At 42.4% G+C, this 16,998-nt stretch overlaps 1 protein-coding gene across 2 annotated transcripts in view; it reads right to left on the bottom strand.

Moving 5' to 3' along the window:
- Positions 1-334: 334 nt before the first annotated feature.
- The window catches only part of sulf1 (sulfatase 1), an 82,136-nt gene continuing 65,472 nt past the window's right edge, over positions 335-16,998 (bottom strand). For both annotated transcript variants that reach the window (XM_014992712.2, XM_088001477.1), the window contains 11 exons: positions 16,575-16,631; positions 13,759-13,885; positions 12,036-12,246; positions 10,650-10,896; positions 10,475-10,571; positions 10,253-10,344; positions 10,021-10,092; positions 9,190-9,362; positions 8,949-9,091; positions 7,191-7,314; positions 335-3,135 (listed from right to left, as the gene is read on the bottom strand). In XM_014992712.2, the coding sequence (XP_014848198.2) occupies positions 2,228-3,135; positions 7,191-7,314; positions 8,949-9,091; positions 9,190-9,362; positions 10,021-10,092; positions 10,253-10,344; positions 10,475-10,571; positions 10,650-10,896; positions 12,036-12,246; positions 13,759-13,885; positions 16,575-16,631 (2,251 nt within the window). In that variant the 3' untranslated portion in view covers positions 335-2,227. The remainder of the gene's footprint in view (positions 3,136-7,190; positions 7,315-8,948; positions 9,092-9,189; positions 9,363-10,020; positions 10,093-10,252; positions 10,345-10,474; positions 10,572-10,649; positions 10,897-12,035; positions 12,247-13,758; positions 13,886-16,574; positions 16,632-16,998) is intronic.

Raw genomic sequence — 16,998 nt, forward strand, 5'->3', positions numbered from 1 at the left:
ACTTCAGTGTGCTGCTCTGTACAAACTTCTGGACTACCTGCACAACAGGGCTTCACGCCAACCCCGGAGTTTTGGCTTTAATGCATTGTCCCCCTCTTCAGCGTTTGGACCACAGGTTGATTTATTTATTTATTTTCCTGGACAAAAACCTGAGGGTGTATTCTGAAAGTTGCTCTTGGGCTCCTCAGCAGCAGAAGTATAATTGATGTTTGTGAACGCTTGGTTTACAAATGCCTTCAATACTTGATTATAGTCATTAAACCTGAAAACAAAAAGATCAGTTTGTTTGGAGTCATTACAACATGCAGTTCATAGACAAATGAGGAGGCAGAGCTTCAAGTTAACAGTTTATTTCAGCGACAGCGTCATGGCTTTCCTGAAACCACAGTTGGTCGTCAAGAAGGCAGAATGAGACTTTTTGTGGAATAAGATTAAAGCTAAATACATCTCGGACATTATTCAACTGGTTGCTTTAGATCAAAATATACTGTCATATAAAAAGAGCTCAGTTTAAAAAAGTTTAAATGTTCCCATTTGCACACGTAAAGCCGCCTCAACATGCATCATCCCTGGTGAAGATGCATAAAAGGTTGTTTTTTTTTTTTATTGCAGTTGCATAATTTTACATAGAAAAGTAGAAAAATCTAACCTTTAATTTGAGTCCAAAAATTTAAAGTAATGAAATCCTACAAAATGTGAGATCTTTTTTTTTTTTTTCTTAATTTACACATATGGCACGAGAACCATTTCACTAAGCCACAAACTAAGAAAATATTCCAAACAAAAAAGAATTGTCAGGCAATTACTAGAAAAAAGAGCAACTTCTCAGCTACAATTTAGAAATCTTAAAAAAAAAAATAGAAAAGTGACAAGGAAGTCTTGGTGAGACGAGATGGTCTAACAGATGGCAAAGGTAAAAAATAAAAAAATATCCAAAGCTCACGAGGAAAACCAAAACAAACTTGATCTCTTGGGTTCCTTCACAACAACCACGAGAGGCATTTTTTAAATCCCTTTTTTAAGAAGCGTACCAGGAAGAAACATTTTCTGAATAATCATTACAAACAGACGTATATTTTCCTAAGTGCAACTATGATTTCAACAACTGGCGCTGTGCGATTTGCTCAGACGAGACCACGATCGATCTTTTCAACAACAAGCCATCGAGGTTTGTCGTCGTTTGCACATGGAGGAAAAAATATGTGGAAGAGCACTGCATGAGCACTGGTTAAACCCGCAGCATCACAGACCCTACGCCGTGTTCGTTTCTCCTAAAAGATCCCGGTTAACCTGGTTAGAGGGCACAGGGTTGCGTGAAAATCTGTGGCATTTTAAATATAATACAAAAAATGGATCATCCTGGGTGTTTAAATTAAAAGATACTACAGTTAAATGTTTGATTTTTTTCTAATGTTCGATTATGCTACTGCGATTGAATAATATATTTTAAAGTTTGCTTAGTTTTTTTTTTTAAACCTTTCACCCAGGGGTGCCTTTAAATGTGGTGAGTGTTGTAACTCCGGCTGATCGGAGACCTTCGTCATCCTCTACAGTAGTGATTATTTAGTGACATCATCAGAAACGGCGACGCTTTGCTGTTTTTGTCTGTAAATATGACTGCGGCTGATTAACCGGCGCTACACGACAACAGTCTAAAGTAAACGCTTTCATGATTGTCTGGTCTAAAATGACTGACGCATTGAAGGAAAAAATGCTAACGGCAAATCCACACTCCCGCCTTTTGTTTTCTTGTTGTCCAATTTTGTTGTAATTTATGAGCTCTGAGGTCGCAATGGAAACAAGTTTGTGCGTTGACGCGGTGAAGTTCTCAGAGGGTCCTGTGATTGGGCTGAAGACCACAGAGTGACTCTGTAATCACCTATTCAGCTGCTGAGATGATTTCACCTCCCACTGTCTCTGTAGAACAACATTAAATATTCATAAACAATATTCAGTCTCTTTATGGAAATGATCATCTTTAATAGCAACTGCAGTTTGGCTGCATTAAGGCTTTTATATATTTATATATATATACTTTTTTTCTTCTTTTTTTTTATACACGCATTTATCAGTAACACCGTTACCTAATAAATGTTGGCACCAGTAAAAAAAATAACTTTATGACTCATCATATAAATCTGAATTGACCGTTCGTCCTGCACAGATCATCTTCTAACTAGTGTCTGTAGCGGATCTCCGGCAGGTTTACTGGGGCCACCCATCTGCCTCAGAGGGTCTTCGCGGAGGGCTCAGTCACCGAGCCGCTTCCCTCGTAGTCCAAACTCGGGGGCAGCGGGGCCTGGGGTGGGGCTTTTAGGACCACCCCGACAGTCTGAGTGCTGCTAGTCTGTGTGGGGGAGGTGATGGCTGGGCTTTTTGTGGTGGTGGTGGTGGTGCTCTGCACTTTTGGCCTCAGAGTCTGTGGGGAGAGAGGGAGATAGCCTTGAGCCTGGAAAATGTCCTCCTCGTCTTCAGAGTCCAGGCTGGAGCCCAGGACCTGCCGGTCGGGGTCCGACTGGGCGCGCAGGCTGTTGTGCGTGTGCATGAGGCCGTCGTGTCGAGCCTCCATCTCAGTCGGTCCGTTCCCGCTGAACGTTTCGTCCTCCAGCTCCTCCAGCTGCCGCGCCCGCACGTCGCTCGGGGTGACCTCGGGTCTGCGCTGACTCGACGACAAGGACTCCTCGAGTCCGTTCTCAAGGCTATCGGGAAGGTCGTTTACAACAGATTCCAGTTTCTGTTCTGGCTTTGAAGGTGCTGGTGGCTTTCTGCTGGGACCGGGGGTGGCGAGTCGAGTCTCCGAAGCCCAGGCCGGCCGGACGACGCTGGCGGAGGCCGGCTCGTCTCCGCTGGCCTCCTCGAGGCTTCCACCCCCGGCCCCAGAGCCCAGCTCTGGCAGGGTGGAGTCGTCGAGCTTTAGAGTTCGGTTGAATGGGTTTAAAACGTGTCGCAGTGCAAACATTTTATCAACATCCTTCTGGAAATTGGCCCAGTTGTCCGGGCTGGGTCTGTAGTCAGGCCTACATTCATACAGGCTTTCGTTTATGCTATACAAATCCTCCAGTTCCTGCCAGTTCACCTCCTCGTCTGTCAAGTTGGGCAGCTTAACCCTGTCGTCCTTCCCATACTGGCTGTGTGCTGCCGAAACAAAAAAGAAAAAAAAAAAAAAAGAAAAGAAGATTTTCAGGGGTCGGGAGTAGAAATGAGGAGGCGCGACGCTTGGAGTTCAATTCAGACAGCATGCATGCAGTCATGCCCGGCTTCTGGTTCTGACTACAGCAGCAGAGGCAGAGGGTTTGTGGCACCAAAGCAACAAGCTCACTTCAAAGCAGCACAGGATCAAGACGCCACACACACACACTGAGCTCAAGCCACAAACGAGGAAAGCATTCTGCTCTTTTAGAGAATCCAAAGAGACATTTAATCATTCATTACAGACTAAGACTCTAAAGCCCCGCAGTAAATATAGTGCTTCATGAAAAATACACATCTCCAACTCATTCACAGTTTTTCATGCTACAACCCCAAAAACAAAACAAAAAAAGGACTTTTTGGGGGGATTTGATGTAGCAGATCACACAGCACATTTGTGACAAGGAAAATGTTAAATGGTTTTCAATAGTTGTTACAAATAAAAACCCTCTAGAGTGGTAAGAAAAACCCTAAACATAAAGTACAAATCAGAGATACAGTGGAGGTTTTGGATCAAAACAAAATCACGAGTCAAAACGGCCCCATCAGAGTAAATACTTACTCAAATACACATCATGTTTGTTTTTTGTTTGAAAAAACTAGCAAACCTCCTCTCCCCCCCCCCCAAAAAAAAAAAAACATTTAATCTACTTTCTTCTCCTGTGTATGTGCTTCTTTGTTCAAGTCTGCCACATAAAATCCCAATAAAACACATTGAAGTTTGAGGTTGTAAAATGACAGAAAGTGAAAAAGTCAGAGGCATGAATAACCTTTTGCAAGGCACTGAATATTATGGCACTGAATAAAGACAGGCCTGCATTAAAGTGAGATACAAAGCAAAGATACCTGGAATAAAATAAACCCATGAAAAAAGAAAACAGGAAAATAAGCTGTTGAATGTCGTGTGCCGCCCCAAAAAAAGGAGACAAAGTAAAAATAAAAAGCCAGGAAGGAAAAAATAAGAAAAGAAATTTGCTGCAAAAGCACACAAGAGCTGCAAATAGAAATGTGAGAAAAGGAAAATCAGGATCAGCGCCCCTTAGGATTGGCATCTCTGCGTAAGAGGCTTTCCAGTATAGTGCAGGACGAGATGGCTGGACAGAAACTGAGGGACTCACGGAAAGGAAAGGCTCGGCCTCGTCTTTGACCACTTTCGATGCTGCTGTCGCCTGGTAAGCAGGTGTCAGAGGGGTCACAATGCAAGAAAGTTTCAATTCTACATCTGGCATATGGCTATGAGTGAACATGAATTACTGCTGGTTTGGTTGTGATGTTACTGGAGATGCACTGAGCGGAATTGGATGTCCGATTTCCCGGCTCCTGTTTTATAAAGCTTTCACCATGCTGATAGTCATGATTTTTTTTTTTTTTTTTTTTGGCAAATTGGATTTCTCTTAAAGTTTAATTCAAAACTGAGATTTCCAGAGACGGCTGCCAACATGCCAACAATTTCCATGAAGTTCAAAGGATGACATGTGGCATTGCAAACCAGATTTGACAAAATTATAAATATTTAATCTGTCCAGCTAATCCACCGTTTCGTCCATGTCCTCATTGGACCCTGTTGTGACATCAAGTTGAAACGGAAAGTGCCGTTTCCACACTGTTCCCAGAGCAAAATGTCTTGATACGTTAAGGCATTAAGAGACCTTTGTTTCCAAGAAGGTCTCTATGAACTGTTCTAGTCTAATTGATCTGGAGTTTGCAGCTAATCCACCTTGCAGAATGTTGACTACCTCTGCGCCGCAGCATTCGTTGATGTTGTCGGTTTTTCTTTTTACTTTTATTTATACAGGTTCTCTCATTAAGACCCAAGGTCTCAATTTCTTGAGAGACCATCAAGGTCACATGGCCTTGTCCTTTGGGGCTCGCCTGCTGCTATTCCCATGACCTCCCACTTATCGCACAGGTGGCATCCAATTTCGGTACCAATTCACCAGGCTCCCAAGAGTGATTTATTTTGTAAAAGCAGTCCAATCTGCATACACCCGTTACCATGACAGAAGAGTCTTCTGAACGTGACTCAGTGGAGTTTACATGGGGTCCATTCGGCGTTTGGAAGGTGACTGAACTTTGGAGTTTCAGATTGCCTGGGAAATCAAATTGAAAACTGTTGAACATTTCTCAGTGCATCTCTAGATTTTACACCTGCACAGGGTGGGATGATGTTTTGCTTATGTGGCTACGGGAGGCATTACATGAAATGCGAGAGGTTAGAGGAATAGCTTCACACTTTGGGTGCAACACTGGATGGACTTCCTGGTGACGAAAAGTCCCGTCCTCTTTGCGTGAGGCGCAGAGAGAAAAGTTGCATTAATCACCCCAAAGCGTCAACCTGTTCCTACCTCTTAGTGTAACAACGTGTGACTGGATGACTTGGTGACATGCACTCTACAGCTTTGTATTTTTATTTTCAGATGGCCATGCTATACTGTGGAAAAACTCTATATTTTACACATGGAAGGAAATGTGTAAAAAGTACGGGGCAGAGATGATCTTGCAAGTTTCCAAGTGGCTGCACTTAAACGCAGCAAATGAAAGTGAAGAAAGTCTGTGCGCAGAGGAAGGAAAAAAAAACAACAAAAAAACGTTCTGTTGAGATTTGTTAGCATGTTCCCAGCATGCAGCCACGGATGAAACATCAGCACCCCATGGATGGATGTATTAGTGGGAATGAGGCAAATTCGACCCATGCAGGTGTTAAAGAAAAAAAAAAAAAAAAAAAAAAGCTGCTGAAGAGGAACAAAACTTGTCGGGTACCTGTGTGGCTCATAGCTTCCTCCATCTTTACCTCCTGATTGGAAAAGATAACAGTGATCAATTGTTAATGCCTTGAGTCAAAAGGGACGTAGGAGGGAAACAAATCAGTCACACTGAGGCTTTTCTTCATGCACCGCTGCTGCTAAGCGCTATAGAGAAACGCAAACACTGGAGAACTAAGGAGAGAAAGAGAATTGGGTATGAAAGGAGGAAAACATGGAAGGAAGGTAGAAATTGATTTAGGACAAACTGGATTTGACGGACAGAGAATGAAACGGTTTTCTTCTTCTTTTAGATAAAATACGCAGGTGTGAGATTTCTGCATTCATTTACTCTCGCCATTAAGTTTTAATCGCGTATTTCACGGGGAAAAAAAATGGTAAACAGTTACTTTACCAGTCATTTTCCTGGTTAACAGAAGAGGCGTTTGATTCTAGGAACGGGAGCCAGTTGAAGTAAGAGCCCCCAAAGCCGTTTTGCGACACGAGTCCGTCATGCTAGGAGCGAAATGAGTTTTTTTGGAGCACAGCTTGGCTGCTCCGTGACTGCATTATGCAGCTGCTAATTACAGATGAGGTGGTTTTACCGTCGGGCCATAAACATCGCAGGCAGCTCGTGCCACACGCAAACGCTGCAGGTTTACGTCATTGTGACATTACGCAGTAACCGCCTCCACCACTACGCTGCCAGTTACGCCATTGACAGTTTTCTCACACACTCAAGAGTCAGGAAAGGAAGAAGACGGCCAGAATGGACGACTGTAACGCAGCTTTAGACTATTGACAGGCTACAACTTCATATCCTCGAGGAAAAAAACAAACAAAAACAAAACAGAAAAACCAGAAAGATCCAGAGCTGAAAGAGAAGTCAAGAGTGTATGTGTTACAGTGACTTAAATATTAAAACACAAATCTCTTAAAAAAAAAACAAAAAAAAAAACCTTCACTTGCAATTTTACCACTCGATATGGAGTAGATTATTTTCAAACGCATGCAGCATGCGTGGATGTGCAGACACACACCGTCCAAACTAAAAACAGATCCACGACACAAGAGGGAACCCTCTAAAAACAACCATCAACAAATGCAGCATTGCATAACGACTGCCAAACTAAATCTAGATGCAAATCATATCCGTCACTACTGGTGAGGTAACAGCTACCAGTATAAACCCCTTATTCAAACGTCCGTATGCACCCAATGACAATAAGACACGAACCAAACAGACGGCAGCATTCTTACCCGTGTCCGAGCCTTTAGGCCGAGGATTACACTGCTTGTACCCTTGACAGCTCCTCATCTCCATGAGCTGCGCGTGGAGCGAGTTCAGGACGTCCCGATCCACGGCGTAAACTGCGTTCGTCAGCTGTGAATACAGTTTGAACGTGCAAAGATATTTACATTTTGTCTGCTTGTCTCCATGTGTGCTTTTTTTTTCTTTTCTTCCTGGAACTTGGTAGAAAATGACCAGTCATAAATTCTCAAAACTTAATTGCTTCGAAATGTCAAAAACAGTAACGACATGGTGAATAGAGCTTCAGAGTGATATCGAGTCTTTAGGCCAAGACTTTTGAAAAAGTCTTCACCGTGATTTCAGATTAAACTGCAATAATCTTCTTATTGTTCCTCGGATCTTGAGGTGTTGAGATCAAAACCTGTTTACACAGGGCTCTTCAACCTACCAACCTTTATCATCTTAAAGGTTGGTAGGCTTTTGAAATAAGCCAATTCATCATTGCTTATAACTTCTCTTTTCTTCTTGAGATGTTAATGTGAAACAATTTAAGAAAAAGCAGCTGCTTCCAACCAGGGTTATTTTATTTACAGATTTCTTTTTTCTTTTTATGCCATTATCTCCCCAAACTTAAAGAAGTGCTTTAAAAATTGTGTTACATTCTGACTGGCTGTGTTATGAAATCAGGCTAATTTTTTTTTCCTCCAGATTCCTAACATCACCTGATGTTAGGATGTTAGGAGCAGGCAGCTGCTCTGAGCAAAATTCTGATGGAATAAGTAAAAAACAAACAAACAAAAAAAAAAAAAACAGAAGCAAGAAGAGAAGTCTGATCAAATCTAAAACAAGCTTGAACATCGTGTCGAGATCTGGTTGCAATTTTTTTTTCTTCCTCCTTCTGCTCTGTACGCTTGTCATTTTTGTCAGCTGCTGCGTGAGTTTCCTGACAAGTTTATTTTTTCTATCTCATACCTCTGACGTGCTCAAACACACTTAATGATTTTACAGAAGAACTTTTTTTTTTTTTTTTTGCGTGTTTGGATCAAAAGTAGGTAGCCACCCAAAGGCCTGGGCAAGAAATGATAACTGCAACCTAGCTTTAACAGGACATCCCTCAATATAACCGTGTCAGGAAAGACAGAAACCTGCAAAGATGGTACAGAAAAAGGCACATCTTATCAGTTTTACGTCTTGTGGTTCAGCTGATGGCTCACAGGTGGATAACTTGGAGTTCATTATTGTTCACCTCCTACCACCAAAACCTTGATGTGGTTAGACTTTTAATCAGACGATCGAGCTAATATGCTGAATAGCCACTTCCACATTGAAATTGTTCTTGCCACGCGATTTTGGCGATTCAGTGTTTTTTTTTGCTTCTGTTTTTGATCGTCAAAAATATTAGTGTTATAATACTTGAGCTCTTGATCATTTCTAATTATCAGTCCTAATGAGAAGTAAATAAACTTTGTTATCAACCTGCTTAGTCTCTGTGTTTAACCGCTTCAAAAAGCAAGGAATATCTTCAACTGGTTACCTGGCACAAAAAGACATGCTCAGACGTACAGAACAAAAAAATAAAACAAAAGGAAAAAAAAAACTGCTCCTCAACATGATTGACTGTTTCAAAAGTTAAACTAACTTTGTGGTAGATCTAGCCAAGAATACAAAGGTTAAAACAAGACGGTGATTGTGCAATACTATTTTAAAATTCTTTCGGAGTCACAACGGCAACACAGAACGACGACTGCAGACGGATCTTCACGCACCTGGTATGGGTCACTGTTGAGATCAAAGTATTCCAGGAAGCCGGTGGAAAACTCACAGAAGAGCGTGTTGTGGGTCTCGTTGATGGTTCTCAGGCACCAGTAGGTGTTGTTGTTGGAGCTGGTGCAAGCACAGAAGGCACCCACTGCAAGGTAATCGACACCGTCGTATAAATACCAGCGCACGCAAAAGGCCAGGTGTGGAACGAGTTAAAAAGTCACACGTGTGGTTTTGTACACATACATGTCCAGAAGGGAGCGGTCTGCCAGTGGTCGTTGTTGTGTGTAAAGCAAGTGAGGCCTGGCAGACTGCAGTCGTCTCCCTTCCTCTGCCGCTTCTTCTCCTTCCTCTCCTTCTTCCTGCGCCGGATCTCATTATACAGCTGGGTCTTCCCTTCGATGTCGTGTGTGGTCTCCCTGTCGAACAGCAACGAGACACAATTTTTTATTTTATTTTATTTTTTTAACCGTGACGCAATCGTGACTTTTAGTGCCGACCCTTTGTGGTGCCAGTAACCACAGCGATGGGAGACGGAGAGGGGACTTCCACACCGTGCTGGGGTAGGACAGCCTGTTTACGCTTATGGTTAAGGCTCTCAGTTTGACCAGTTCTGCCCAGGATGACATCCTATCCACAGCCTTCTCGTCCTCCCTCCCTCCCTCCCTCCCTCCCTCCCTCCCTCCCTCCCTCACACAAAACAAACAGACACTGCTGGAAACAGCTGCTTTATATCGGCATAATCACAATCCCAGAGCTTCACGGTGGAAGTTGATCACTGCGTTTGATGGACGTTCTGATTCCTCCTCTGTTGAATCATTCGATTCTTCCGTGCAACTCAATCACTTCCAGGCACACACAAAGCAATCCGCAGCAAAACATGTGCTTTGTCATTTAAACTCAATTCAGGAACCAAACATTTAAACAACTTAATGGATGGCATGATGGCTCAGAAACTGGAGAGTCCCTCAAAGGGCAACAAGCACGAACGCACACTGGATGAAGTGATCTACGGCCTGGTTAAGCAAGTTTGTTTCTGTTTCTTTAATAATCACAAAAACAATAACAGAAACTCACTTGAATGGATGGAGCTGATCATTCCTGCCCTTCAGTCTCTCTCCCTTGTTTCTGAGGCCTTTGTTAAAATAGCTGGATTTACAAGCAGAGGAAAAGAGCAATGGCGGGAGGAAAGAGAGCAATCAAATGGTAAGAAACACGACAACTTCATGAAACCACCAATAACTTAGACTTTCTACAGTAATAAAGTTAGATGGAGAATTAGTTCAAAGCTGAAACATGAACGACAAACCTCTTTCCACAGTCACAATCGTCTGGTCGCGTCCTTTTCAGATGGCCTCTGACTTCTCGAAGGTTCTTAATTTTGTCTTGAAGGGCTTCAATCTGAAATGTAAGAAAATATGTAGCCAGGAGTTTTAAGTGTTATATTTCCTGTTATTTAAGTCAATGACTTCCAATTTCAGGAATTAATAAAAAAAATAAAATAAAAAAACCATGCAATCAGACAGCTTACCTCCTGATCAACGTAGCTCTTATGATCTTTCCAGGCCTTGGAAGATTGGTAGATTTCTCTCTCACAGTGAATGGTGTCATTCATCAGGATGTAGCACCTACAAAATGTTCCAAGAAGATGCATAAACCACCCTGCAAAAAGCAGTCGATGTGAAACACCTCGGTAAAAGGCTTACTTGTGGGTAACTTTCACAGAGTTCAGGTATCCCACCGCGTTGGTATCATCTGCCAGCATTTCCTCCGACCCGTCATCAGACCCCAAATCGTATTCCGGGTCCTCTGAGGCGTAGTGTCGCTTTGAGATGCCGCGGCGGCGGATGCCGGACTGGTCATCTGCTTGCAGGTCGATGTCGTAGATCTGGCCCTCAAATTCCACAGACAGCGATCGAGCAGGCCGGGTGTGTACAAAACGAGGGCGATAACCTGAAAGCCGCCAAGGAATTAAGAGTCGCGCAGTTGTTTTTTTTTTTTTTTTTTGTTTTTTTTTTTGGAGAACCGAGTTCAAAGTAACATTTGCAAAAGCAGAGTCGTTTCTGTTTGTTGCTTATAGAAAGCCCAGATTTTCTGGTATTAATCGTTTGGAACCATCTCAGTGCCATTTTAAAAGTGCCACACGTTGCAGGAAGCTGTTGGAAGATTATTTGCTTTACTCTCTTCGCATGGAGAAAATATCATTTTGACACCTTTAAGCAAATATGGAGTAATCTAGCTAGAAACATAAAAACACCTGAACAAGTGAAACCTTAACCGAACACACTGAACATATACTCTTTAAAACACAGTTTGTGATCTGTGAAATCTTTTATTCTGCATGTGAAAACATTACATATTGTGTGTATGTGAGCTTCAGTTTTTCCATCAGCTTCTGTACTTTAATTTAAAGTATTACAACATTCTAAATGAAGAACAGAAATTCTCCTTTTCCATGGATATTAGAAAAATGTTTCTAAAAATTTGCGATCCGTGTCTATAGTTGGAGGAACAATAATCCAAATTAGGCCCGACTCTTGAGATTTTTAGTTGGAGCTGGTCGAAGAAGAGACGACACGTATTTCTCAAATTCTGTTCGATAAGTCAGTGTTTTACTATGAGGATGGAAACAATAATGCAGAGGCCTGCACACAGTGTCATAAAGCACATGCCAACACCAAGAACCAAGTGTGCCAGGGGGCAGAGATGGATTAAAATAATCAGTGACCAGTTGGAAAAATAACGACAGATTTATTTGGTCTGAAAATGTATTATTATTAGTCGTAGCCTTATTTTGGTCAAACAACACAAGAGGGCAGCATATTTCTCAAATTCAAAGCTCTTGCAAAAGTGCAAACCAGAACTGTTATTGGATGATTGCTTCTTCCAAGCAATGACTCATTTAAGAGCATAAATAATCAGTGAAAAAAAAAAAAATCCAGTCCTGGAATTTACAGTGTAACAAAACAAAAATATATCTCTAAACCAAAGCAAGTCAATAAAGTATCTTAAGTAGATACACCTGGTTCTTTATTGTTAACATAATGTCTTTTTGATTTATTTACATTAGATAACAGGTATGTGGTACTCACGCTGTCCTCCTGAGGAGAACCGTCGTTGGGAACGGCGATCGGCTCTGGTCGGTTTGTACAAAGGGTCCTCACAGTCGCACGCTTTCTCTCTGTTGTCATAACTGCTGGGGGGTCTTAGGCTGCGAACCCTCTTCCTGGACCCTTCCTTAGAACCACCTTTACACTTCTGGATCCTCCACTTCCCTGTGATCTCCTCCACACAGTGCCATTTCTGCAAACACCCAAAGCGGAAAGGGGCACTGAGAACAATTTGTACAGCTATTTTTGTTTAGCAATTTCGGATTTTTAAACAATCTGGAATGATTTTAGAGGTTCGTTTCCTCTGGCATTTCAAGTCTCAGTTTGTGGATGAGATTGGCATCCTAGTCCTGCAGCAAAAATAAACCAAAAAAAAAAAAACACCGCATGAGATGAATTAGGCTCATTTGGTGTCTGTAAAACAAAGAGGAAACCCCAATCACTCTCGCACCAGCCGTGTCCGTGCGTCACTAACGCAATTGTGTAAATAAACTCCCACACGTTTTGGCTACATCATCGGCACCTTTCTTAAAAGGCATTCCAGTAGGAAATAAAGCTTTGGAGACTGATTAGGCCCAGGATAAAACCGGACCCAGACGTCTGCAGAGAGCAGCACAGGAGACCGGCGCTGAGTGTGGGAACAAGGGTACAAAACAAAGACTTGTACGACAGATCGGGTTTCTTCTGGAGGAGCTTACGGGGCAGCAGCGGAGCGGTCATGTCAGAATCAGAAAAGATGCAAGGGAGAGGCACGCAATGTCGCCAGAGGATGAAAACAATCCGTCTCTCTTTATCCGCCCCTCTGAGTGCAGCCACAGTGAAGACTCAACGCAAGGCATGCATGTGTAGCTGCATCGGTGCATCAGCAGGACGGCAGAAGATGATGAGAAACAAAGAAGGATGGGAGCACTTAGAGAGAGCCTGATTTGCCGGCAGACTTGCAGTTCGGACTGTTGGGCTTCCAGTGGATGTTATTTTACAGCCACCTGGGTTTGCAATTTAAGACTTACTCCACAGGATGCTTCCTGGTTTTATTTTGTTTGGAATAGAAAGAATGATAATGCAACCTGAAGCGCGAAGGGCAAAGAAGTGAAGTGACTCAAACCTGCCATGAACCCCCCCGACCCCGACAATGCACGGGAAGATTAAAAAGGCTTTATTGCGTACAGCTGAAATGCTGCACCCACACACACCCGAGTTCAGCCGAAGCCGCTCCGTCGCTGCCTTTATTAAGTGATTGCTACACACACACATTTATGTGGTCATAAAGTGGCTCTGGATTGAATTAGTCGGACCCTCGGAATGTCTGCCCGTCCTTTTAACACTACCTGAAATTTGTAACAATTTGTATTTCTCTGGCCTGTCTGCTCCAGGGCCACTTACTGTACCATCTGGCTGCTTGGTCTGCCAGAAAATTAATGGCCACAAGATGAAAAGCAAGTACCCACAAATTAATGGACCGCAAAACGGAGCAAAAGAGACCAATTATAAAGCAAGTGATGCACTTGTGAATGGCCGCTTCGAGAGTGGCCCACAGATATCACCCCCCCACCCCCCCAATCCCCACCCACCCACCACGAGGCAAGATGAAGACCATCTAAAAGTCCAAAAAAAAACCATCTTTGCTGGACAACAGGGGAGCTTAGTTAGAATAGTTAGAATCTGCTTGCAGCAACTTCTTGATACATTACTGTCTTTGCTTTACCTGTCCTGGCTGCTCGCAAGGTGTCTGGAGTTCTGCCAGCTGGCACGTTTCTCTGACCTTCTTGTACTTTGGAAGGCTGTTGGTCTGCTGAGTGCTCACAGAGTCATCCTTCTTCCTCAGGATCTTACTGCAGGAGAAAAAATAACAACAAAACAGTAAAGAGCACAGACCTTGCAAACTATGTATGGTCTGTGTGCATTTTTTCATTTAAAAATTTAATATTATGTTCAGGTTCAAATTACATCTACCATCAGTTTCCAAACAAATCTGGACATGTTGGTAAAAAAAAAAAACTAAACAAAAAAAAATAAAATAATTTGTTGTTTTGGGGAATTTATTTCATCTGTGTTCCACAGATTGTGAAGCAATAATGAGGTCATGTCAACTGGACAGCGTGGAAAAGGACATCCCCTTTTTTGCTGGTATTTGTACCAACTCAGATCTGCTGTTTTTTTTTTTTAAACCTACAACTGTGACTCGTTAAATCAACTCGGAATTACACTCCACTGAATACAGACATCTTGTTCTTTTGACACCTTTAGTCTATAAAAGCTAATTACCGGTTTCAGTGCTGTGTTTGGCATTGAAAGCCCACCTAGTTTTAAAGCCATAGGGAACAAGTGTAAAACACTATATTACATAAAAAGTGTACAGCCATTAAAAAAAGGGGGATGGGAGAACGGACTTTTGAATGACTATTTGTGAAATGACTGATTTAAATGCCAATGACATTCATTTGTCCAAGTAGAAAAAGTTTAGATGAAATATTTGAGTCAAAAATAAGTTAATGTCACAATGTGGCAAATCAAAGACAAAGTGAGTCTTTTTCCAGACTTTTCAAATATTAATAAAAGCATCATCTACGAGGCAACTGATTAAATTGTGGGGTTCAACATCCTGCAAAAATGCTTTTCATCTAAAGAGTCTCGTCTCTCTCCTCTCAGTGATTTCATAGAGTTGGCTGGAGAATTGGTGATATGTTTTGTCTCTTTGTGCCTGACCGTCTAGACTTAGGGATTACATCTACATCAGTTTAGCATAAAGTTTAGCCTCAATCCCAGATTTTTTTTTTCTTACCCCCACTTTCTGCCAAAGAGTTCTTAGCACCAGGACAGAATGACAGCGGCGACAACAACCCGTTTCCAAAAGCACTACGACCGGTTTCTCATCCATTTCTCCCAACACCCGAGGGAAAGAATAGCCAACTTTCCCACATAAGCTTGGCTTTCGTCTCCTGACTTTCAGTCTGGGATGACTAGAGAGCAAACAGTTGTTGATGTCACTCCCTGACGACTGCATTATGCAGATGATGAGATTTTTCTTGGAAAAAAAAAATAAAAATCCACCGTCAGCTCCAGCTGTCTGCGGTAGTACTGTAAGGTCATCCGAGGGTGTCGAATCACTGAGCGTGTCACATGAGCACAGCCTCACAGAACACATCAGCCACTGTGAGCGCACTGCTATCGAGTGAGGTTAATCTCAGCCTTTAGCTACAAGTGTTCCACCAGACAGACTTTGCAAACAGTGGGGATTAATGGAACAGCTTAAAAAAAAAAAAAAAGCTAAAGGTCACTGCTGCGTTGTACGCCGTCTCAATCTGTGTCGACGCAACTGAAGATTTACCAATACGCTCGAGTAGATTTTTTTGCAAATGCAGGCAAGACCATCATTTTAGTGGAAGAGTAGAGCCCAAACGCAGCAATATGAAGCAAAATATAACTTTTACGGACAAGCTCAAGAAGGAAAATGCTCCAGAAGGTGTGCAGAATATTGGAAATGAGATTTCAAAAGCTCTTCGTATAATCTGGCTTCAACTTGATTATTCCGCCAACTCTTTTAACCGCCCGAATCTCGCAAAGACTAGCTCCATGAGATTATCTTTGTCCCGTCAATCATTTCAGAAGAGATGAGAAATAAAGAACTAACAGAGCTTTGTGACAGAGCTACAGTCATGTTTCAAATTTGTTGCAAGCAACGCAGGGCGTGCCATGCACAGGTAAAGGAAGGTGATCTTGTCTGATCAGTTCAAATTTAAACTTCCTGACTCACAGGCAAAACAGCATGTGTGATAGAAAACTACCTCTGGAAATCACCCAGAATATAGTACCCACAAGGCAAAAAATATAGCGGTGGCAGCATGATTCTGTATGAACTCTATCGTTTTGAACGGAAAACTTGTCAGAGGCAGCAAAAGACTTTTGACTGGGGTAAAGGTTTAAGTTTCAACAAGACAATCAGAACAACAATGGGGAAGTGCCTGGCCAAAAATGTCCACTTCCAGATGTACAAACCTGGTACAGACATCCCAGGAAAACGTTCAGCTGTAACTGGAGTAAAAGGTGAATCCACAAAGTATCGATTCAACGATGGACAGGAGGATAGTCAAAGAACGGATCATTTTCCTCTTACCACACAATTAAGTACTACTTTGTGTTGGTCCAAAAAAACATTAAATCATATTCTGTAGTCGTAACATGAGGAAAGGCAGAAATAGTTCAAGGGTTATGCTAACTTTTGCAGAGCATGGTATTGTTCGTGGAAACAATTTAATGTCCTTTACTCATAAGTGTCAGCACCCTCTGCATGAACTGCAATGATTGACCAGAAGTCGCTTCACCCTTCGACTCGGGAAGGTAACTGCTTTGAGGAGACTGAAAAATCCAAACAGATTGCGGTCAGGAAATGGCTGAGAGATAAGTAGCAGAACGAGGCAGACGTATCGCATGAACAGGGAACATCCATTGAGCCCTTTTATTTAAACACGCTGTTAGTTTTATGTGACATATGATGTGCCTGTGGTGTGGACCCCAGCTTACCCTCGCTCCACCAGGAATGTATCTCTCCAGACTTTGGGTTTCCGGTTGGGTTTGAATCTGTGAAAACAAAACCGGACAAAGTTTATGGACTGCCTTTTGGAAACATTTTTATCTGCGGCAGCCTTCAGACGAAGCTCGCCAAGATTATGGAAGCTGATCACAACAGTCTTTTGGGGGTTAACGGTCTTTGGCTCTTCAGTTTTTCTGAGTCTCTGGAAGCATTTTAGTGGATTCATGTCAACAATAGATGCTTTGTAGCAGACAGATATTTTGCACTCTCACTGTGCGCTGTTAGTACAGTGGTTTTTGTGGAGAAACACATGATTGAGCTTGCAAACAAATTCTGAAGAAACCTTAATAAAGTGAGACCACAGCGACTTGCAGCCAAAATCCCACAGCCAAAAAGAGAAAAAAAAAAAAATCC

Source organism: Poecilia mexicana, unplaced genomic scaffold (assembly GCF_051168715.1).
Source record: "Poecilia mexicana isolate PSO_F unplaced genomic scaffold, ASM5116871v1 scaffold_20, whole genome shotgun sequence".
Lineage (NCBI taxonomy): Eukaryota > Metazoa > Chordata > Actinopteri > Cyprinodontiformes > Poeciliidae > Poecilia > Poecilia mexicana.